The sequence below is a fragment of the Lissotriton vulgaris genome, chromosome 3_2 (genome assembly GCF_964263255.1).
Source record: "Lissotriton vulgaris chromosome 3_2, aLisVul1.2, whole genome shotgun sequence".
Classification (NCBI taxonomy): domain Eukaryota; kingdom Metazoa; phylum Chordata; class Amphibia; order Caudata; family Salamandridae; genus Lissotriton; species Lissotriton vulgaris.
In genome coordinates this window covers 24,560,545-24,584,453 of record NC_141690.1, presented here as the reverse complement: position 1 = coordinate 24,584,453, position 23,909 = coordinate 24,560,545, and the positions used below count along the sequence as shown (strand labels likewise).

Genomic DNA, 23,909 nt, shown 5'->3' with positions numbered 1-23,909 from the left:
CTGCCAGACCAAAGCATCAGCATTTAGAGACCTCCCAATGACAGCAAAGAGTTCATCTGCTAACTTCCGGAAATTGATGTTTATTTATAACAAAAGGCATCCTTGCCTTGGGCCGAGCTCTTGATCAGGCTATCATTGTTTGCGTCATAGATAGCCATGTTGCCATATGTACGAAAACAAGTACATTTGCACATTGTATGTATAAACCTTGTATATGGTGTCAAGGTAGCGTCATAGTGTTCTTGTGAAGTTGATTCAGTAAGCAAGTTTAGTTTCGAAGAAATTAATCCAGACTTTCATGGATGCAAGTGTGTCAGAGGTCATTGTGGAAAAATGAAGGAAACTTTTGGAAAGACCCATGTATATGTAAAAATTGCAGTATTTCTAACTCAGACACATGACAGTAATCTCTGACCTAGGAGACACCACGGCAGTGGCATGAATTGCAAATAACTAGCCACCAGTAGTTACTGTTACCTTTGGCATCCCCCAAATGTCCTCAAATGATGTTTTGTCATGCTTACTGGTCATTAGAACTGCAGCATTTTGCTAAGAATGTTTTCTTGCTGCAGCAAACAAAAATATGGCTAGGAAAAACAAAGAGTATATCCACTTCTAATTGAAAAAATCTAACTGCAGCAACAAAAAAATGACCATAGGCCTAGTGCAAATCCAACAATCGGTACATCAGTAAGTGAAATTAAAATCAACTAATGGCTGTCACACAAGGTGACTGGCACTTACAACATCCAATAGCTAGGACCAATGCTAATTGCTGTATACCATTCATGTTCTTGACTGTGGTGAGTGTCTGGAAAGTTTCAGCGCTCCGTCCATCATTTCTTTCTGTTTGCTTTGTTCGCCCTAAGTTGGCAGGGTGTGCCTGGGCGATGGGTCCCTTTCTCACTTTGCCACTGGATTCAAGCTAGCCTGGCTGTTGAGAGGTTTAACCCCGAAACTAGTCACAGGATGCTTGTTTCCGATCCAGGGCAGACCAGGCTTAGCAGTTTGGCTCGGATTGTTCCCATGAGGAACAGGGTCAAGACTGATTTGCAAATGAACTGGGGTAGCGAAGTGAGCTAAAGAATAAGGATGGATCCAGCTCAGATCTGTGACTGAGATGAGTGTCTGGAAAGTTTCAGCACTCCGTACACCATCTCCTGTGTTTTCTTTGTTCACCCTCAGTTAACAGGGTATGCCCAGACATGGGTCCCTTGCTCACTTTGCCACTGGATTCTAGCTAGCCTGGCTGCTGAGGAGTGTTATCCTGAAACCGGTCTCAGGATGCTTGATTACGGTCCAGGGAATACCTGGCTTGGCAGTTCAGGCTAGACTGTTCCCTTGAGGAACTGAGTCAAGACTGATTTGCATATGGCTGTGTCTGAACTGGGTAAGCAAATTGAGCTAAAGAACGATGATGGATTCAACTAAGATCTGTGACTGGGAGTGAGTGTCTGGAAAGTTTCAGCGCTCCATCCATCATCTCCTTGTGTTTAAAATTCATGCTGTTCTTGAGATGACAAACGTCATCTCTGTTAGACCTAACAAGTGTTGTTGTTAAATTATCACTAGTGTAAAGGGGGGGAACCGCTCACCTTTGCTGCCAGGGACGCCGCCACCCTCAGAGGGGGACTCCAATCCCCAGACTGCCTCACCTTGCGCCTGGAGGCGCTGACGACACCTGCTGTACCCCGAGGTGCCTAAATTGTAATCGTGGCTCCTGCAGCGCGGGAACCACTCACCTTTGCTGCCGTGGAAGCCACCACTCTCAGAGGGGGACTCCAATCCCCAGACTGCCTCACCTTGAGCCTGGAGGCACTGACGATGGCTGCTGTGTCCGGAGGCGCTTAAATTGAAATTGCAGCTCCCGCAGCATCAGAGGCCGAAGGAGGCCAGACTGGGCCACACCACTGAAATCTACTAATCCATGGGTTTGGAGCTTCCTGGTACTGGCCATTTAAGGATAAGGTACTGAAACACTGTCAAAATTGATAATTGATATTGACACTAACACTGACATCAGCTGTAGATCAAAGAGTGTTAAAATGAGCCGACCGAGATGTGAAAATGGGCAAGGGGTCATGGGGATCTTGGACGTTTTTTTACTCAGGGCTGAGTCCGCACTCATTCATGAATTAGAGCTCACTGAGCACAGACTGTCCCTGGAACCCCAATACCCTCCCAATCGTCTCACTCCCACTGCCCCGGAGCCATATTTGAACTCATTGCACACCAGCTCGGATTTTGAAGTTATCAATGCTTCGAATGTTTTTATTGTATCTAATGCCTCTGATATTGTTGATGTAATTGTCAATCCTGTAAAATCCAGTGTGCCAAATGTGGTGACGCGGGGTCAGAAAGCAAAATCCACACAGGAAAATAGCCAGGCACCTCTGGCTAAGAAAAGGAAAGGGTAGGCCTCTAATAAACAAAATTACCTCTTGCCTAAACCGCTGGGGAATAGGAGCAAACCAGCCGATAAAGAGCGCAACCCTGGGCCTACCCCAAACCTAAAAGAAACAACACCTAAGGGGGTTCTCCAAGGGGGGAAGACTTTTGGAAAAAACTGGATCTATCAATGTCAGTTTTATTCGAACCATTATTGCAAAAGCTAATTGGAGATTATGCAACCTGGAAAAGACAGAGACTAATAGCACCTGTCCACCCCTGCAAGTTCATTCCCAAAAGAGAGTAGATGCCATTCCCCCTATTGATGCTTCTAAGAGCACTGCAGTGAGAGGAGCTTTGTACCCCCCTGATTCACAAAGCCCCAGGGTAACATGCATCCTGCAAAAATTGTATTGATATTACACCCAGGCAAAAGGTCCAACTACCAAGCAGGGTCTGAATACACATGCATCTGGTAGCACCAGCATTAATGAGCTTAGCCATACCCAGGGTGGGAGATCCCAGCTCACAAGCATAGTAGAAGATTAGATCTCTGATCAAAGACACCTTTGTGGTCCCAATACTAATCTACACTTAACCCCAGAAGCAACTCCATATACCCTGGTTTAGCCAAGGTCCCTCCATTATCTCCCGGTGAGTCAGAACAGTGGTCAATGCTGAAGAACAAATCATTGCACTTTTTAAATAAGAGGACAGGGATAACCAATAACGTGCTATTTTCAGAATTTAAGATGGTGCGTCAAATTGGGTGGGTGGGCAAATCTATCAAGAACATCCCGGGAGATAGTATAGTTTTATCATTTAGATCCCCAGGTCTGGTTAAGATGATATTAGATAGAATGGATAATTGGTCTGTAGATACAAGGGGAATATTCCTTCTACCCCAGGGGTTCTTTTACCAACTGCCCAGACCTTCATGGCATATTGTAGAGGAAGAGAGGTTTATTTGGGAAAATGAGCATCCTCTGCAACCTGTCTGGATTCACCTAAATAGCTTTGAGGTGCTGATTAGGCTTGCAGATATAGATTGACAAACCCCCCGCTCAGAGAAATGTAGGGAATTTGGACATTTCCCTGAATGTTGAAGGGAAAGCCCAAGATTCAGGAGAAAGTTTTGCCGCCTCCACTCCTATTTATGATTATGACCCTGCTAATAGCTCATGCCCTTTACCAGTGCAGGTAAATACTGAGATTATTGAGGAAGCCAAATGGGAGTATGATGTTAATATCTGCCCTCTTAGACTTATCTCTTGGACTATTGCAGGTATTTCCTCAAAATTAACTGATGAGACGTGGCTTCAATATATTAAGCCATTTGACATAAATTGTGTCCAAGAAACTTGGAGTATGAATGATATTGATATAGATGGATACTGCTCTTTTAATGTCCAGGCAACAACTTCAATTGCAGGGAGAGCAAAGGGAGGACTGGTAACATGGATTTCTGTTAAATACGGGTCCCTAACGGCAGAGAATAATATAATCGTCTCTACCTGGTAGCAGCTCATCTTGATTTCAAATTTGTTTGATGCTACAATACTTTTGGTGCACTGGTACCATAATAATTTTGATCCAAATAATTGTGACGTCATTAACACCCTCAAAAAGGAAATTGATAAGGTTGCAGGGAAACATCATCCTTTATATATAATCTGGGCAGGTGACTTAAATTGCACATTATGTGGCTATAGTTCAACCGATGTTTGCGTGCTCACTGATACGGAGAATCAGCCTTTGCCACATTTTAAACACACCAAGCCCAATTCAAAGAACTAACTTAAGACAAAATCCTAAACTTTCTACCATTTTGGTATTCACAGAAGGCACTTACTCATTTCGGTATTCACAGAAGTTAGGCCTCCTAATTTTAGGACTCCTAAATGCCTTTTGTGAATACCGAAAGTCTTAAAGTTAGGATTTCTCTCAGTTTAGGAGTCCTAAAGTTAGGAGTCCTAACTTTACTACCCCTGAAATGAGAAAAATCCTAACTTTAAGACTTTTGGTATTCACAGAAGGCATTTAGGAGTCCTAAAGTTAGGATTCCTAACTTCTGTGAAAACCGAAATGAGTAAGTGCCTTCTGTGAATACCAAATGAGTAAGTGCTTTCTGTGAATACTAAAATGGTAGTAGGTTTAGGATTTTGTCTTAAGTTAGTTCTGTGAATCGGGCCATCTGTGCAGGGTGAAGCATTAAACTTTATTATTGAAGTTAATGATTTATGTCTAGCTGATACTTTGGCTAGTACCCCGTCAATACAATATCCAACTTACCAGGGTGGGAGGAATACAAGCACAATTGATTTTCTGTTAACATCTAGAAAATTTGCCTGCCTCGTTGCGAGGTTTGCGGTTGAACTAAAGCCAGCTAGTGAGTGACCATAATCCCCTCACAATTTTGGTGCATGTAATGGCACAGGAGGGCAAGGGCAATAAGTGTCCACTTAAATATAACTGCAACCAGGGAGTAAGACTAAAATGGAGTTAAATAACTCCCTCTCAATTTGAGGAAAACATTGTCAAAACCAATTTAAGTCAAATTATGTCATGTTTAACTCATTATTCCACCCCAGACGTAGTTATACAGGATTTTGGAAACAATTTGTAAAAATGTTGCTAAAGATCTTACCAAGCTCGTGAAAAGGAGGGCCCTCCAAGAAACAAGATGGTTAAATGCTGAGTGCACCGGGGCGCATAACGATCTTAAGAATGCCCTGCATGAAATCCCCTGTGACCGAACTTTAATCAAGAGAGCAAGGCAAGCTTATAATCGAGTAATCAGAGAAAGGATGAACTGACAAGCATGGGAAGATCTTGAAAGAGCTAGAGCTCTCAGGGATTCTAAAAGTTTCTGGGAGGTTATCAATCGCCTCCTTTTCACAAACGACGTGAAGAGCATGGAGTCAACAATACCAGTGGAATCCTGGGAACTTCATCTATTGATTTTTTTTTTAATCCAAACTGCGTCTCTCCTGATGAACAGTGGGATGGACTAGAAATTATTTAGATGCTGAATATCACCTTAGCTCCTCCCTGACTGTTAGTGAGGTTAAAGATGTTCTAACAAAGGGTATTTCCTCGATGGGATGCTCCCGGATTTATTTAAAAGCAACCACAAACTATGGTGTGTGGTGCTAAACAAACGAAAAACAAGGAAATTTGTGGTGAAGGATGAGATAATGGACAAGGTGCCCAATTTCACTTATTAAGGGAATGTTTTTAAAAACAAATTAAACTGGGAGCAACTGATTTTGGCCAGAGTCCAACGCACTAGCAGAACAGTGGAGGGACTGTTCTGCTTTGCTTGCAAGATAGGACATAAGCCAGTAGAGGAGATGATAACCCTATACAAATATATATGTTTATCAGTAGCCACTTTCGGGGCAGGAGTATGGGAACATCAGTGATCACAAAAGCAACCAGTTACAAATCCTGGAAAGCACATTTTTTAAAAGACTATTAATGATCCCTGTTAGTTCCAACAATGCTTTTAGCCACCCAGTAGTGAGGTTGGACTTTGTAAGGGATAGAATAAATATTGAACCGTTGATCCCTTGGGGAAAAGTGTGGACATCAGAGGACTTATCATTCTCAAGGAGTGTTCTTAGAGACTGCATGTCATTTGAAAAGGCTCTTGCCATTTGTTGGCTCCGATATGTCAAAGAAATTTTTTATAAGATCGGGTTGGGCACTTCTATGATAATCCCGACTGTATTCAACCTAATATGAAATTGACGACAAAAAATGCCTATTATGCTGAACTAAGTATGTCTAGTTGGGATTGTGAAACACGCAATTGTGTAGATGGGCACCCAAACCACTCACAATATTATCTGTTTTTTACTTTCCAATTTCATTCACGTTTCCTCATGACCAGATTTTGACTCTGCAAATTGCACTTTCTTGTGGCTTTCCCTACACAGGCGAGTTGGTGTGAGAGACTAACTCCCTGTCCATGCAACAACTTAGCCCAACAAAGCATGATGCACTTTGTATTGTTCTGCAATCTCAACAAATATCCAAGGGCACATTTCAACAAACCTGTTTTGCATGATATTAGACTCTGTTCCTATCAGGAGGATATTAATTTCTTACGCTCTTTGCTGTCTGCTGCTATTTGTATTGTTATGCTTAACTTTACATGAACTGCCTTATCAATTAGGAAACAGTATGAATCGTAATATAAAACTAAATTTTTAAAACAATTTTATGGCATTATTTATTTAATCTTTATGTGTGAAACATTAATATGATTAATTAATTGTATTAATTATGACATTCTTGCAGGGGGAGTTAGAATGATGCTGGAGGAGGTTATTGGTGTTGAAATCCTACATTTTTAAAGTTTGATTATGTATTTTGTGACAGTCTTTTTTGTATAGGTTTTTTAACAACTATACTATGTATACATGTAAACGTTTATGATTCTTAAGAATCGAATAAAGTTATTTTGACTGACTAATGTAAAGTTTAAGAAGCAAATTTGATAACCTTCCTCTCCAATTATTTGCCTCTACATTCTGTAAGTAGAACATAAACTGTATTACAGCCAAAATGAATTTGACATCCCACAGATATAGGTAGAGATCTTTAAAAACATGATTGACTTACTGTTGCAAAATACCTGTTTTGTTCACATACACATTACCTATTTGATGTCTTCTTCCTGAGTCCTATGGTGATGTACACATCTGAGTAGTGAGTCTCTGTCAAAAACAACACTGTTTGTAAATCTGTGATCCCTGAGCCTCTTGGCACACAAGCAGTCAGGCTTAACTTAGAGGCAATTTGTAAAATATTTATGCAGCATGAAAACTGTAATAAAGTGAAAATGCAACATAGGGAAAATCCCAAACCAATTTAGAAAAATAGACTCAATTTGAATAAATTATTCCACACCAAAATGACAAAAATCCAATAAGTAGAACCAGAGATATTGATTTTAAATGAATCAAGTGAAAAAAAGCACCATAAATCACCAAGCGTCAGCAAGGGATTTCTGGCCGCGCTGGACAAGGACAAAAGTTCAGGCCGACCACAATGGAGTGCAGGCTAGCTACAGTGACCAGATTGGACCCACTGAGCAAACGTACCTTAGTCCGGGTTGCGTTGATGTTGAGGATCCTGTTGACGAGGTGCTTGTGGAGTGCAGAGAGGGCGATGCATCCCTGTCGATCCATGTGGCGGAGGCGATGCACTTGTCCTGGTCACGCAACAGAGGTGATGCGTCCCTTCCGATGAGTGAGTTGCTGCTACGTGAAGCTGTAACATCGTCAACAAAGTTGCCGTCAACTAAGATGCAAGGACTTTGTTTTTGCAGAGCGTCATGCAGTGGTGGTTCTGAGGCAGAGCAGTGTCTCTGATTCGTAATGAGATGGTTCTGGTCAATCCAACAGTTGCGATGCATCAGTTCTGATCCATGTATTGTCAGCGATGCATCAGCGTTGACCCACGCAACGAAGACAATACACAGGTTCTGTCTCCGCAGTGGTAACAACGCGTTGGTTCTGTTGCAAGCACACCTTAGGTTAACTTTAAAGGGTCCAGGATGGGGGCGGCACCACTTGGTAGGGTAGACTCACAGATGGCAGAGTCCAGGTGAAAAAGCAGGATAGTTGGAAGTCTGTTATGGCCCTGAGACATCAGATTAGGAGACTAGTCATCTAGCCATTTGAGTCGCTCTGGTTTCTGGGGGTCAAGTGATGCAGGTCCAGTTCTACTCCCCCAGACCAGGAGGGTAGTAGGGCATCCCAGCAAGAAAGCAGTTCTTGCAGAGCAGCAGTCCAGCAGATTCAGAGTCCTTCAGCAGCACAGCAGTCCTTTTTCCTGGCAGAGTATACTCAGGTCCAGAAGGGTAATGAAGTGGTAGGTATTGTTTTTATAGCCAGTGGTGACTTTGAAGTTGGTGAGACTTCAAATAAGGGTCTTTGAAGTGCACAGATGTCCTCCCTTCCTGCCCTAGCTCCAGACTCACTACAGGGAGTTATGCAGTCCATTGTGTGGAGACAGGACACAGCCTATTCAGGTGTAAGTGTGAGGCTGTGCTCATCTCCACCCTCCCATCGTCCCAGGATGGCCCTTCATGCCACACTTAACCTGTCATTGTATGTGGCTGTCTAGGTGGCATACACAAAGTCCCGCTGTCACCCTCCGGAGATGGGTATCATAGACTGGCTGCAGGCAAACAGGGCTAAGAGCTTTCTAAAAGTGTCATTTTTAAAATTGTAATGAAAAATCTGACTTTGCCTTTGAAGACGTTGTATCATTACAATTCAATAGGTACCAAAGATAACAGATCTGCCTCCTTTCAATTACGAATTACAGCTTATTGAATGTAATTACGGAATCCATCCCCAGTGTTATCCAATGAGAGGGGTAGGCCTCACAGTGGTAAAAAACTAATTTGGGAGGTTTACAATACCAAGACATGTAAAACGTAAACTTAGACATCCTGCCTTTTACTTACACAACACCCAGCCCTATGAACTGCTCAGGGCCTACCGTAGGGGTGACTTATATGTATTGTAAATGTAAATGTACATGTATTTATATAGCGCAAATCACCGACCCGGTATCTAAGCGCTTGCTTAGGGAACCCGTTCTGGTATTCCCCTGTGAGATAACCCCGGCAGGGTATCCACATGGTGAAAGCCAGGCATCCCACCGCGAGGGGCCGTTGTGGAGATTAAGCAAGCTATTGCCCAGAGTCGCAGAGTGTGAACCCGTGAATCGAGTAGGCACCGGAGCGAGAATTGTCAGGTCTGTGGACATTTTAGGACTCAAGACCCCGCCGAGCTGAGCCGGGAATTGAACACTGGTCCCGGGCTGACCTCTGCTTCCAGGTCTGCCTCCTCTAACCAGTGAGCCACACTTCTCCATGTATTAAAAAGGAAGCTTTGGGCCTGGCAAGAGATTGGCGTCCCAGATCAAAATGGCAGTTTAAATTGCACACACAGGTTCTGCAATAGCCGGCCTAAGACAAGTTTAAAGGGCAACTTAAGTGGGTGGAACAATCAGTGCTGTAGGCCCACTACCAGCATTTAATTTACTGTCCTTGGGCACGATAGTGCACTTTACTAGGGACTTATAAGTAAATTAAATATGCCAATTGGGTATATGCCAATTCTACCATGTTTTAAGGCGAGAGCACACACACTTTATCACTGATTAGCAGGGGTAAAGTGAACAGAGTCCTAAAGCCAACAAAAATGAATTCTGTAAAAATAGGAGGTGAAAGGTAAAAAGGTTTGGGGAGGGCCTTGCAGAAAAGGCAATTTTCAACAATTGAGTGTTATGGCTTTATAAGTCAAGCTCACACTTCCAGTTGCAGAATATACACTGAGGTATATACGGGCAAGGGTGATATGGTCAATTTTTTTTGTGTTGCTTTGCATCTTCATTGCAGTGTGAAAGACAACTGTTAGAGGTTCAGTTCTGTTTCTGGCAATGCTGGTAAGGCGGGGTAAACAATATTCTAGCCTCAAAGTTACTATGACCTCTATTGATACTTTCCTATCATGTTGAACACGTATATGTTTTAACCTTTTCAGCTTTAGGTTGAAATTGTTTAGAAGTAGACCTCTATAAAGGTATGTGTAGGTAAGCATCAGGGACACCCAGGAATAGGAATTTTGCAGTGGTGAATATTTGGGAGGAGGACCAGAATTCCGTATAGTTTCAGGACAATTTTGGGATAAGATTTAGGGATGAGAAAAAGGAATCCAGTTTTAAAATCGCTGAATTTCAAGTATTTCTGCCACATCCATTAACAGGTGCACTGTGTTTCAAGTGTCTCTGCTCCATTCTTTAATGGATGCATTACAGAGATGAATCGATCATGTAGATACAATCATGGGACTTCATTTGATAATACATTTGGATATTATTAGCATATTAATGAAAAGAGCCAACTTCTTGAGGCATGTCTCCAATGCCTTTTATGTAGATATTGAACAGAATGGGCGACAGTAGCAATTCACGAGGGCCCCATACAACATAAGTGCGATCAGGAAAGGATTTGTCTAGTTTGTTGAGAAGTACTGTCACTGTTGACCCATTTCAATATATTTTGATCCTGTTTTGAGAGTGCCTAGAGAAGTTTGGTAATATACAATGTCAACAGACAACATAATAACTAATAGGATAAGGAGACAAGACTGGCCACATTGAATATGCAGAGGCTATAATCAGCTACCATTAATGTTGCAGTTGTCCTATTCTCACCCTGAAACCCAGCAGAAATGTGGCAGGAACATCTTTGCCGTTAATCTAAGAAAGTAATTGTAACCCAGAAATTAACTAATCTCTGTAGGAATAAGTTCAAAGCTACTGTTCCAAACATCATTTAACGCAATATTATTTTAAAAAGATTCCCAAATAACCAATTAGCTGGAGGCATTCCAATTAACAATGTAACAATTACGTTTTTCAGAAGTGTCACACGAAAGCTTATCTCGCTTGAAAGAGCTGCTGTAAGAATTAACAGCCAGATTCATGAAGGTGAATTGCGCTCGCAAAGGGCCAGATTCTCAGAATCTGGCCCTTTGCGAGCGCAATTTTTGCATTTGGGATTCATCATCCCAAATGCAAAACTCGGTAATAGCGAATTCGCAAATTTGCGAGGAATTACATTTAAGGAATCTCTATTTGAGATTCCTTAAATGCAATTCATCATCCATTTTCAAATTGCGAAATCGTAATTTCGGGCCGCTATTTACCACGAGGTCAAACCTCGTGATAAATAGCGAAAACTCAGAAAAATGCTTTTAAAAGCATATTTCTAAGTTGCATGTTGCACACACACATGTCCTTTGGACATGTGTGTGCGCAACACCTGTTTAAATTAGCATTTAAGGGGTGCTACAGGGTGTCCTCTGGACACCCCTGGCACCCTTTAAATCGCTATCTTATTTGCGATTAGCTAATTGCTAATCACAAATAAGGAATACTCTCCATTGATTCCTATGGGCCAATTGCTAATCGCAAATAAGAAATGTGTAGGAGTCGAATTTCTTTTTGCGATTCCTACATGAATCCCGTTTTGCGAGTCTGTAATAGCGATTCCTTATGAATCGATATTAATGACTCGCAAAACGGGTCTTTGATGAATTAGGCTGATAGATCGATGAAATTATTTGCAAAACTGTGTCTTGCAAATGGAATGAACATTTCCAGAAAATGAATGACTAGAATGTTTGAAACTTTCATAGAGCAAATCACAGATTTATCAAAGGTTCTTGTTGGTTTCAGGAAAAGGGGAGTTTCCAAAATAAGTGTTTTGTCCTCATAATTACTGAGGAATTTGTTGGCATTGCCAAGGGGAAGTCACATTTATTACTCCCTGGTAATAGATTACCTCTCATAAAAATAGGAGTCATTCTGGTCCATTGATTACTTTTCCCACATAACTCCCATAGTTAAAATTTTTAGAAAATTACTTGGATGAATCAATTGATAGCCAGTCAGCATTTGTACATTATTGGCTGAACCATTACCAATTAAAGTGTATGAAAGTTTTCTGTGATTGAGGGCTAGTCATCATCAATAATCACTGATTTTAAGCATCTTTATCAGCAAAAATTTCAATCTGATATATGCTGGCTTCATTTAAAGTGCACTGAAGTTAAGGCAAGCCACCATAGGTGCATCATTTTAAGTACAATAGTGAAATGTGATAGGGAATTTGTAGAATATTGAAATTACCAAGGCTTGTAAGATGGACTTTTAACTATAAAGGTATCCTCGGCACAGCTGAGGACGATGCTAGGAGAGGTATACCTGCTCTCCAAATTGACCCGATTCGGAGGTGGACGCAGCGGGCGCTCCAGATGAATATGCTTACCTCGGAATTTAGTCTATGAGCAGGAAATGGTAGGACCATCTCTGACCCGTTTGGGGCTTGCACCTATAACAGTATAAACCATACCACGAGGATTGATTATATCCTCCTCGACCTAAAATTTGGCGTTACCTGGTGGATATGGAGGTACGCTCAACAACTGATAGCGACCATAACCCCCTCTCATTGAGCTTACATCCCATTTGGAAGGGTGCTGAAGAACACGCAATGGTGCCACTTATGCTCACAAAGGAAGCCACCCCATCCAACTGTGGTAGGCGCCTAAAATGCTGCAAAATTATTCTGGACCCAGGGAAAATGGAGAATATTGAGGTTATACTGTCTGTAGCTCAGGTTAAAATGCAGAAAATAGATTTAGATCAATGTGGCCCGTCTGAGGCAACAGATAAATTCCAAGTAACTATCAAAGCACTAGGTAATATATTCCTAGTCCGAAACAGAGGCCCCACGCAGAGGAAACTCTGTAGGCCCACTAATAAGGAGGGATGGTATACATCCAAGTGCCGGCATGCAAAAACATCACTGATAAAAGCTGTGAAAAGCAGGTCCCAAAGATCCATCCAGCTGGCACTGAAGTACCGGGTTTTTAAGAACCCAGCGGTGCCAGGGAGAACACCCAAAGACTTCGAGTCCTTCCTGTTTCAGACTACAGAAACACAGAGTCTTCTTGGTAAAGTCAAAGATTGTATTTATTGGCTGCAGCCAGTAACAGGTATCCTAGAAGTACAACAGCATGTATGTTCTCAGGAGACTGCTCAAAGTTACAAAGCCAGGCTTCTCCTTATATACAAAATAATAAGCTTCAGGCAAACATTCCTTATTTTATGGTAAACCATTCACATATTTTCGCTACAAAGGAAAAGCAGAGTCATGATGACAAGCCCACATTTCAGTTTGTCGAGTCCATAATCAATTACCCGGCAAGGCCCAGAACTTTCATCAGATATTGGCGGACCCCTAAAAAAAACAGGCACCTCCTCCTCATAAAACAGGTCATAAAGAAGAAACAGGGACAGGTGTGTGTGAGATTAGGCATGGTTTGTGTGCGATGATCGGTTTATGACATGTTGTGCCTTGATTCTGATCTCGCTCGGCCACTGGGAAAGAATCTGGCCGGACAGGTTTGGCTTCAGGCAGTGGAGTCAGCTTGCCCAGGTCACAGCGGAGTCAGCAAAGGTCTACGTGTCCTTCAGGTTGGTTTCGGCCTTTAGTCATTGCCTTATGTGAGGGCAATCACAAAATGGCTGCCGATCACAAAATGGAACCCGAGGGTTCTGGACGAAAAATCAGATTTCAGGGTGATTCCGTCACTCGAACATGACGGAAATGCTTGTGCATAGTATTCGAACCATTACCGGTCTGCTGATACCAAAATCGTCATGGTACAACGATGTATATGACACGGGTCCAGAATTTTCAGTACCACAGCACGCAAGGAATATAAACAGGCTGTCATTGAGGCTAAAAGAAATTGGGAAAATGAGTACTGGTCCTCTCTTAAGGAGGCTAGTCTGGAGAGAGATTCAGCCCGCTTCTGGAATCTTATTAGATCTAAGAACAGATCTTCCAGTGAGACCATAACCTGCAATATAGTAGGTGAAATCTGGTTTGACCACTTTTCCAAACTATATTCTTGCTCCCAGAATGGACACCCTGCCCTAACCCCCCAGACCCGCTTCCAACTCTAAGGGACGAGGTTGGAACCTATTTCGCAGACAGGGAGATGGAGGACGCAATTCGAGCAATTGTCTCGCAGAAAACCTCTGGGCCTGATGGCATTCCTGGTGACCTCCTCCGCTCTGATCCCCGCAAATGGGCAAAGATCATTTCTACCATTCTCAATTCCATCAATAATGGGGGTCCCATCCCCGAGTCCTGGAAGGCGGCAGAGGTCGTCCCTATCTTCAAAAAAGGAGATAGGGGCGATCCAGTGAATTACCGCCCAATCAGCCTTATCGATACCACGCAGAAGGTAATTGGGAAGGTGATTCTTATGAGAATCTTGTCATGGGCTGAGGAAAACAGGATTCTCTCGGACTACCAGGCGGGCTTCAGATCTGGAACAGGAACGATTGAGCAGGCCTTTAGGCTCTTACTCATTTATTGGAAAATGGTTCTCGTTGGGAAGGGAAGCCTCTACTTGGCATTTATAGACCTCAAGATGGCCTTTGACTTGGTGCCCCGTGCACGTCTTTGGGGAGTGCTATCTGAGATGGGAATTCCAGCATACATCCTGTCCTTGCTGGTGCGTCTCCACAATGGCAACTTTGCCCAAGTAAGGTGGGGTACCCAGGGGCAAAAGACCAGAAGAATACAGGTGGACAGGGGTGTCTGCCAGGGATGTGTCCTTGCCCCCACTCTGTTTTCACTTTCTGTGTACGGAGTGGTGGAGCACTTAATGAAGATCCAGTCTGACGCACCATCCCTGGCAGGCGAGCGCATTCCAACCCTCCTTTTCGCCGACGATACTCTTCTCCTTTCTAAATCTCCAGTTGGGCTCCAGAATCTCCTTGATAGCTTCCAGATCTTTTGCGCATCGAGGGAGCTTGCGATAAACACCAGCAAGACTAAATATCTGGTATTGAACCCGCTAAGAAAGCTGGGTAAGCCCCCCGTCTTAAATCTGGAGCCTCTCGAGAGGGTCATGGAATTCGACTATCTCGGCATTCGACTTTCGGATTCCATGAAGTGGAACCCCCATGTGCAGAAGATGCTATTGGGCCACAAGAGGGTTACGGGGCCTTGTTAAAGGAACAGCGCTCTACATCCACTAGACCTATTGGTTCAGTAATTGACATTTACAGAGCCAGGGGGGTAAGCGCGGCCCTTTATGGAGCAGAACTATGGGGCTCCAGCAATACGGAGCATCTGGCCAAATCTGAAAACAGATTCCTAAGGGAAATAATGGCACTCCCACAGAGCACGACTATGGTGCCTCTATTGCTGGATCTTGGGTGCCATGCCTTTAGTGACCTGGCAAAACTCCCCCCACTTCTATTGTGGTCGCGGCTGTGCCGGGTCCCAGAGCTGCCCAAATACGCAGGAGGCTTGGTAGAGGTGATGTCTACCATGGGCTGGCAAAAAATTAAATGGCTCCAAGACGTTAAGTCCCTACTATTTGACCTAGGTCTTAGCGAATCATGGGAGAATAGATCAGCTCCACCAAAATCAGTAATAAAGAACCTTTTTTGGAATTAGATTTCAAGGAAGCGCAATTGTGACCCTAAGATGGGAAGCATAACCAATAGGTTCCTAATGATAAAGGACTTTATGTATACTGAGCCATATTTAGATATCATCTATAAACCTCTAGACAGGGCACTGTATTTTAAATTTAGGACTGGTACCCTACCCATAGGAGAATTCACTGCATGCTGGAAAACCCAATTCCAAATGTCATCTGCCTGCCCTTGTTGTACACTAGGAGTAGAGTCCATGGCACACTTCTTGTTTGCTTGTCCGGCCTACAAAGCTCCAAGGGCTTACTGGCTCAAACCGCTGTGTAAAGCACTGGGCACTAGAGATTATGTTGTAGCACTACGTATCCTCACATCGAACTCTAGTCTCTTGTGTGCCACTGGCCTGGCCAAATACTTAAGCTAGGCTTGGATGATTAGAGCAAAAAGGCTGAAAGAAAATGTTTAATCCTTCTTTTAAAGTTTTAAATGTACAACTGTTCTTGGGAATTATCAATGTACCGCAATGTGTACATTTGTCTTTTAGAATAGTTGCGAAAGCTTGCTGTAATTCAGTGGAGTTCAAGAGCCCCAAGTTGTGTTCTTATTGTGTTTTAACTGTAAAATTTTAATGTCGGTGCTTTTAAGATATTTTTTATATCGCAATAAAGCCTTACTACTACTACTATAAAGGTAGACAGTAACTATAAGTGAGGATCGTTTGAACAAACAGCACTGAGATACTTGATCAAACTGCATGATGAAGACAGAGAATTGTACTTTGTTAAGACCTCAGTGGACTTTAAAGGTCTATAATATGATGTTTCTTAAATGCACAATGACTAAAAGCAGCAATATATAGATCAAACGAATATAGATTTAGATCACTTTGGAAGAATTGATGGGAGAGAAAAGGAAAGTGGCATCCCTTTAATCAACTAAATGTTTGTTTAAGTTGTCACAGGATGCCAAAGAAAGGGCAGAATAGGATGAAAATCTACAGAGCTAAAACAAATCTGGTAAATTATTTCAGCAATCAGAATCAATAACTGTTTAGCATCAAAATCTGAAGAGTGTATGCTGTGCTGTATCCAATAAAGGGACTTTACTCATGGATACGTGTTTCAGTGTGTCCCAAAAAGACTAAATCCCAAGTGCCTGGATTACTGCGCTAAATAAATAAATATAAATAAGATCAAATATTGCATCTTATACATTTCTTCAAGTTTTATGAATCTTCCTCTTAAGTATCTTGGCTGTATTTAAAAATATCAAGGTCAATTACATTTACCGACAAATATATTAACACTAGAATATTTTCTGCTAATAATCCATCAAGGTAACCATGTATAACGAGTTACTTACCTTCATAATATCTTTTGTCGACCACATGTATATAAGTTCCGATCAATGTTAAACACGATTATTTTGGTAGAACACAAATAGTCTCTAGCCATATAAATTCACAATGCACAATTTTCCTTATGTTTGTGGTATTATTTTTTTAAGATGAAGTAATGCAAACTATAATGTTTGATTGGTTTGTTTGAGATCGAACAGTAGCTTGTAATTCTGCTATGCAGGCTTTGACTACTCAACTGCTATTTTGAAAACTGGTAGTTTTGATATTTTCAACAATTATTCAAGGTCACTTTTTACCTCTTTTCAAGTTTCAGAAGAACATGAAAACACTCCTTTTCTGGAAACATAAGTGTCTGTCTCCAACCATGCTAGACAGAGTGCAAGAAAGCAACACTAGTGGCAGTTGTGAGCTAAACAGATGCAGGATACCATAACATAAATTAACATATGAGTACAATGAAAAATTGATGATTTGTTTAGAATGTCTTAAAAATATTTGCGAATTTCACTTATCTGAATTGATGTATGGATACCAGACTCTGTTCTCATGACTAATAATGCCCATCTACTTATGAAGCATGTTGAATATTTAGTCTTCAGCTTTGCAGTTGTGGATCCATTCAACTAAATTCAGAAATCCAAATGTTATTAAATGTGACTACATTGTTTGTTTTATTATTTTTGTTCTCACATGTACATATGCACATTCACATAATATTAAAATTTCAAAGAGCAGCATTTAATCTATGCTAACATTTGACAATACAAAAATGTCTTTCCTTTCAAACAGATTTCTTGCTCAAGAAGATGATGATGGTGAGGAGAAGGTGGCATGCTATATCACAGCACCATCCCATACACTTCAAAAACTGATCTGCAGAATCATCAATGACATGAGCTCTTTGGTTGTATGTGATTCAGAAGAACTGGTCAGCAATATTATTAGTGTTGAACGTCTGGACCCAGCAATGAAGATTTCATTCCCGGTCACCATTGCAATCCCATTCAGTGCACGCTACAGAGGAAACTATAGGGATATCATGGTGAAGGTGTATGATGATAAATTTCAATCAAGTTACATAACTCCTGCATCTCTGGAGGGATATCATGGAAACCACAAGGTGATCACAGCCACAATTTACTTTAACAAAATGTAACCTATTTATACAATACTCTTACTATTTGATCTCAAAGAAAAGAGTGATTATTTAATTAAATAATTAATTATGTGTTTAGTTTTATATAGCTCAAGCTATACCCACTGGTGCCTTTGATGAAAACAGGTCCATCACAAAGGAATTTTGTTTCATTGACTTGAATTAAAATTACAAATTTACAGGTTACAAAATAATACTCAAGCAAAATCAGTTTATTTCCTATCAAACAGCATGTGGAATTCAAATCCCTCAGTCTTGTGCACAAGGCAATATGTTATTTATTTATTTATTAATTGAGCTTATTGAGCGCAACAGCTACCCAAAAAGGGTTTCCCGGCGCTGGACAGGCATGGTGCTTGAAAGACACCTGACTCAAAAATGTTCTGGAACATTGTAGGTCGGGATTTATTGGTCGAAGAGCCAAGTCTTAATGGCTTTCCGAAAACGTGCATAGTTGGTTTCAGTCCGTATATTCGGAGACATAGAGTTCCAAATTGTAGGGCCTAAGTAGGCAAAAGACCGGCCACCCATTCTAGCAAGTCTGATTCTGGGCACAGAAAAATATGCCAGAGAAGAGGAACGGAGGGTTCGTGGGGGATTGTATGAATTGACAAGGGATTAAAGGTATCGGGGAGCTGTACCTGCTTTGATCTTGAACATGTGGCTCAGGGTTTTAAATTTAACACGACTTTCAACCCTGAGCCAATGTAGTTCTCGTAGGGGACCGGAGGTATGACTGGATCTAGGGATTTTGCACAGCAGTCTGGTGGCAGCATTTTGGACTAGCTGAAGACGTCTAGTCACAATATTGTTGGCCCCTAGGTAAAGGACATTGCCGTAGTCCAACCGCGAAGTAATCAGGGCATGTATCACAGGTTTTTGGGTGCCGGTGGGCAACATCCAGATAATTTTCTTCAGCCAGCGCAGAATTGTGAAGCAGATGGCTGAGACCTTGTTGATCTGGTGTTGCATGGTCAAGGCGTTATCAATGATAAAGCCTAGGTTACGGACATATTCGGATGGGCGAGGAAGGGATCCCATCTCAGAGGGCCAGTGTTTGGAGCTCCACAGATCCTGTCATTGGCCCAGAATTAAAACTTCGGTTTTACTTCCGTTCAGTTTCAGAAGATTATAGTTCATCCAGTCTGCAATTTTTCTCAGACCTGACTGTAGGAGGGATGCAGAGCCTTGGTCAGATTGTGAGAGAGGAAAAGCGATCTGGGAGTCGTCGGCGTAGGTAAAAAGAATGAGATCTTCTTGTTCCGCTATTTGGCCTAATGGTTTGACATACAAATTAAAGAGAAGGGGACTAAGTACCGAGCCCTGAGGTACACCATAGGGAGACTAATGGGTTTTGGAAGTTGCTGAGTTAGAGAAGATTTGGAAAGTGCGGTTAGTGAGAAAAGAAGCCAGCCATCTCTGAGCCGTTTCTCCTTTTCCCATAGAGGTAAGTGTCTCTATGAGGATGGTGTGAGAGATGGTGTCAAATGCGGCACTGGGATCGAGTAAAATCCGTGCCACTGTGTCTCCCCTGTCTAAAAGCTGGCGTAGGTTCTCCGTGACTCCCAGCAGAGTTGTCTCGGTGGAGAAACCAGGACGGAAGCCAGATTGTGAAGGATGAAGTATTAGATTGGCCTCAACAAACTGGGCAAGATGGGAGTGAACGTGTTTTTCCACTATCTTGGAGAAGGCAGGCAAAAGAGAGATGGGGCGGAAATTGGAGGGCACCTTGGGGTCGGCTGTGGGTTTCTTCAGAAGAGGGGATACCATAGCATATTTCCATCTAGCCGGGACGGTGGGATCCCGTATGGAAAGATTTAGGGTTTTGCAGATATTTGAAATTTGGCCAGTGTCAAGTTGTTTAAGTATTGAAATAGGAAGTGGGTCATTAAGGGAACCTGATTTTAAACTGCCTAAAATCTTAGTAAGGGTCTCCAGATTGAGGCATGGCCATGCATTCAGGGTTTAATGAGTGTGAGGCACAAGGGGCGATGTGAGGCCGGTCGCGAAATTCAGATTCGATGATTGTGGAAACTGAGTTCTGTTGCACTGCTGTAGGGCTATATCTTGATAAATGGCTTCAATTTTTTGCATGAAAAATTGGGCTAGTTCTTCAAATTGATTGCTGTTCGGGGGGGGGGTTAGCGGAGGTTTCCGCGCCCCCCAGCTCTTTGACCAGAGTAAAGAGAGTTTTAGATTAATTAGCGGCCTCAGAAATGGTTTTGGAGACGTGGCTGGCCCTGGCAATGGCACAAGCCTTATCGTATGACTTTAATTCTTTTTTGTAGGTGACTCCTGACTCCGGGGAGTAATTCTGTCTCAAACTCCATTCCAGTCTCTTACAATATATAGTGGTGATCCTTAGAACATTCAAAAACTGTTCCCACCATACATCCCTCCACGCGCTCTTAGATCTGCTAGCATGGATCTCATTAAGATTGCAAACACCAGACGGGCAAGATGGGGGTGGGGGGCAGGGCGATATCACAATGGCCAGCAAAGCTTTGGAACAAACTGCCACGATCCATGAAGCTTCAAACTAACTTGAAGCTCTTCAGGAAGAGCCTGAAAACCTGGCTGTTTACGTTTGCATAGGCCTCTGTCAACACAGTGCACTATTCCTGTCCACACACCCCAGCGCCAAGATGCCACGGCAATCGAGCGCTCTATACGTATATGAACATAAACATAAACATAATGATGAATGGCATGATTGAAGCTTAGCAGGAGAAGAATGTCTATTTGAAGGTACCTGAAAAAGTTCCATAGTAATCTTCATTTGTTTTTCTGAGATTAAAATATCAAACAGATCCTGTCAGGACAGACATCACACTGCTCAAAACTATTTCAGCTTTTAGGGAAGCAGAAGATTCAGGGCACTGAATGATGGGCAGACAACATTTTCTAGCTATAAAGACAGTGCACCACTGCAGTTCTAGGTTCCTTGAATGTATCCACTTGTCACTTAAGTAGTTTCAGTGTTAGTGTGTACCTATGAAATAATTGGGAATATTTTGATTTGAGATGCTTTTTATGTTTTCTTTTGTAAGATAAGAGGTCCTTAAATGGTTTCAACTAAGGATATGTCCTAGGTGTTGGAGAAGTTGCTCTAAAATCCCTATGGTTAAGCTTGAAAGTAGTTTACCTACTATGAAGCTGGTATTCCTGGTTGGTGTTGCTTCTCTTAGATATTTCAAAGAAGTAAGATTTCTACGTCATTGAAAACCATTTTGAGTTTTCATTCAGATCAGAACTAGTTATCACATCTGCTCCTTATTTTTAGCTGTCTTCTCCAAGAAGCCAGTTCTTCCACTTTTTTCTCCCTCTCCAGTCCCTCGGTGGTGGGAAATGTTGACTTATTTTGGACAGTATTAGCCTATTTAAAGAAGGCTGCACATTTTCCTCGATCATGCTCTTTCATGACATTTGAAGTGTGAGGTCAATGGAGCAATAGATACTAAGTATCCTTAAGCAGATGGATCAACGACAAAATTTCAATTGCTTACATAATGTCTGGGGTGACCTAACCACCTGAACTCAAAGGCGGTCAACAAGATGTATCACAGCCTCTTGGGAAGAAGTGTGCCTCTAAAATATATATGTTTGGCATTATACAGCCATTTCTGCAGACCTTTATCCATTACTATGAGCAATGGCGAGAAGCGCCTTCACCCTCATATTCATTACTTTTGGTTCTGTGTTCTGCATATAAATTAATTTCTGTGTTGTTTATACAATTCCCTAGTCTTGCAACATTCTGGCATGAACTGCATGTATAATTAAATGGTCAGTGTGAGAAATTAGGTTGTTGGTTGAGCGGGAGGTTAACCTTCCTCAAGAAACAGCCACAATCCCAGTTAAGGTGAACAATGAAAGTCACTAAACTAACCTGTGCGTAACCCTTTGGTAGCTTGGAACAAAACCTGTCAGGCTTAACTTAGAGATAATGCATAACGTATTTATGCAGCACACAAATATTAATAAAGTGAAAACATAACACAATAAAAATTCCCATACCAGCATGGAAGAATACAGTAAATTATAATACATTGTCTGACACCAAAATGACAAAAACAAATCAGTAGAACTGGAGTTATCAATTTTTAAATATTAAGGTAAAACCTTGCCATAAAAGATCTTAGCAACAACTGCGGACATCTAGTCACGCAAGACTGAGTCAAAGTCGAATAATATGGATTGTGGGTCAGATACCAAAAGTGGATTGCGCCCAGTCAGTGCTCGCCTTAGAATTTTGAAGAAATTTGATGGAAAAATGTTTGAGAAGGTAAAGTTCAATGTGGCAAGTCTACAGGCGGTGTCCATGAAGGAGGCGTAATCATCAGGGAGCCGCTGGACATAGTTGTGCTTAAGTTTTTTTCGTTCAGACCAAAGGCCATATGTATGAAGACATTTTCCCATAGAGACAGAATGGGTAAAAACCTTTGATACATCTGGCCCTTAGTCTCTTTTTTGGAAGTGGAAAATCTCCTGTGGGACGAAGTTGCAAGCTGTAGCTGACGAGAGCTGCAGAAGATTGGATACCCTTTCTAAGAACGAATGCTGAATAGGATTTGCTGATTCAGAGAATGAAGTGGAAGCTGCCAAAAAGTGAGGCTGACCGGCAGTTCACCTAAGGCGGCTCGACAAGCAGGTAGTTTCCATTCTCAGAGCACATTTTTGCCAAACATTTTCAAAGTCCCAAGTTTCGGATTTTGGCTATCTGAGCACCTTTAACAACACCTCCAAAGGACCAGGACCTGAGAGGAACTACTTGGAGGGTTAGGAATCACACAGAGTGGCCCAAGGTGCAGCTTCACAATGGTTGAAGCCTTCTCTGTCCCTGAAGCTCTGATCAGGATGCAACTCAACTAGCCCTTTGAGTCACTCTGGTAGTCCTGTGTTTTAGTAGTGGAACAGAGCTCAAGTAGCAGGGCAGGCCTCGGAGTGAGTAAGACAGGCTTCAGGCAGCAGAACAGTCCTTCCCGGTGCAGCAAATCAGTCTTCTTAAGTACACAGCAGGCTACAGCAGCAGGCAGTCCTCTGACAGTCCTTCCACAGGTCCTGAAAGGGAGCTGTAGAGTGGTTCTAAAGATCTTATTTTGATACCTGGTGCCTTCTTTGAAGTAAAAGGGGTTTATAGAGATTCCCTGTGAAGCGCTTGGAATTTCCTGCCTCCCCTGCCTAGGCTCCAGCCTGGCTGCAGGCCCAATGAGCTTGTATGAAGACAGGGCACAACATATTGCCTTGTAATTTAGGGCTGTGCCCAGCTCCACCCCCCATCCTGCCAGTGATGGCTCATTAAAGCACAACTAATCCCTCTATTATGTGTTTCTCTGGGAGTAATATACAAAGCTTAACTGCCAACTACACTTTGTCATGTGACCCAGGAACAGGCTGAAGGCTATGGAAGGAGAAGGCCAACTTTCTAAACGTGGCATTTTCAAAATTGTGACTTAAAATCCGAGTTTACCATTAACAAGGATTTTAAATTACAATTTTGTAGATGACAAACATGAACATCCTACTTGCTTCCAATCAAACGTTAGCACTTAATAAATGTAATAAGGCAAGCCAATATTATCCTATGAGAGAGGTAGGCCTCACAGTAGTGAAAAACTAATTTTGGACTTTTTCCCTACCAGGACATTTAAAACCTAAAAGTACCTGTCCAACATTTTGATTTTAACGCACTCTGTCCTATGGGCTATTTAGGGCCTACCTTTGGGGTGACCTATATTTAATAAAAGGGAGTTGAAGTCTTGGCAAGGGGTTATATCGCTAAGTCTAATTGGTAGTTTAAAACTGCTTACATGGCAGGCCTAAGATATGTTTAAAGGGGCTTCTTAGGTTGGTGGTACAATAGGTGATGCAGGCCCTATAGCAGCATTTAATTTACAGGCACAGGTGGGTATATGGTATACCACTTTACTAGGGACTTACTTTTACTGT

At 42.1% G+C, this 23,909-nt stretch overlaps 1 protein-coding gene across 1 annotated transcript in view; it reads left to right on the top strand.

Annotated features, from left to right (window-relative positions):
- The window catches only part of DTHD1 (death domain containing 1), a 468,974-nt gene that overhangs the window by 186,839 nt on the left and 258,226 nt on the right, over positions 1–23,909 (top strand). Inside the window, exon 3 of the mRNA XM_086964002.1 lies at positions 17,594–17,924. Coding sequence (XP_086820128.1) covers positions 17,594–17,924 — 331 coding nt within the window. The remainder of the gene's footprint in view (positions 1–17,593; positions 17,925–23,909) is intronic.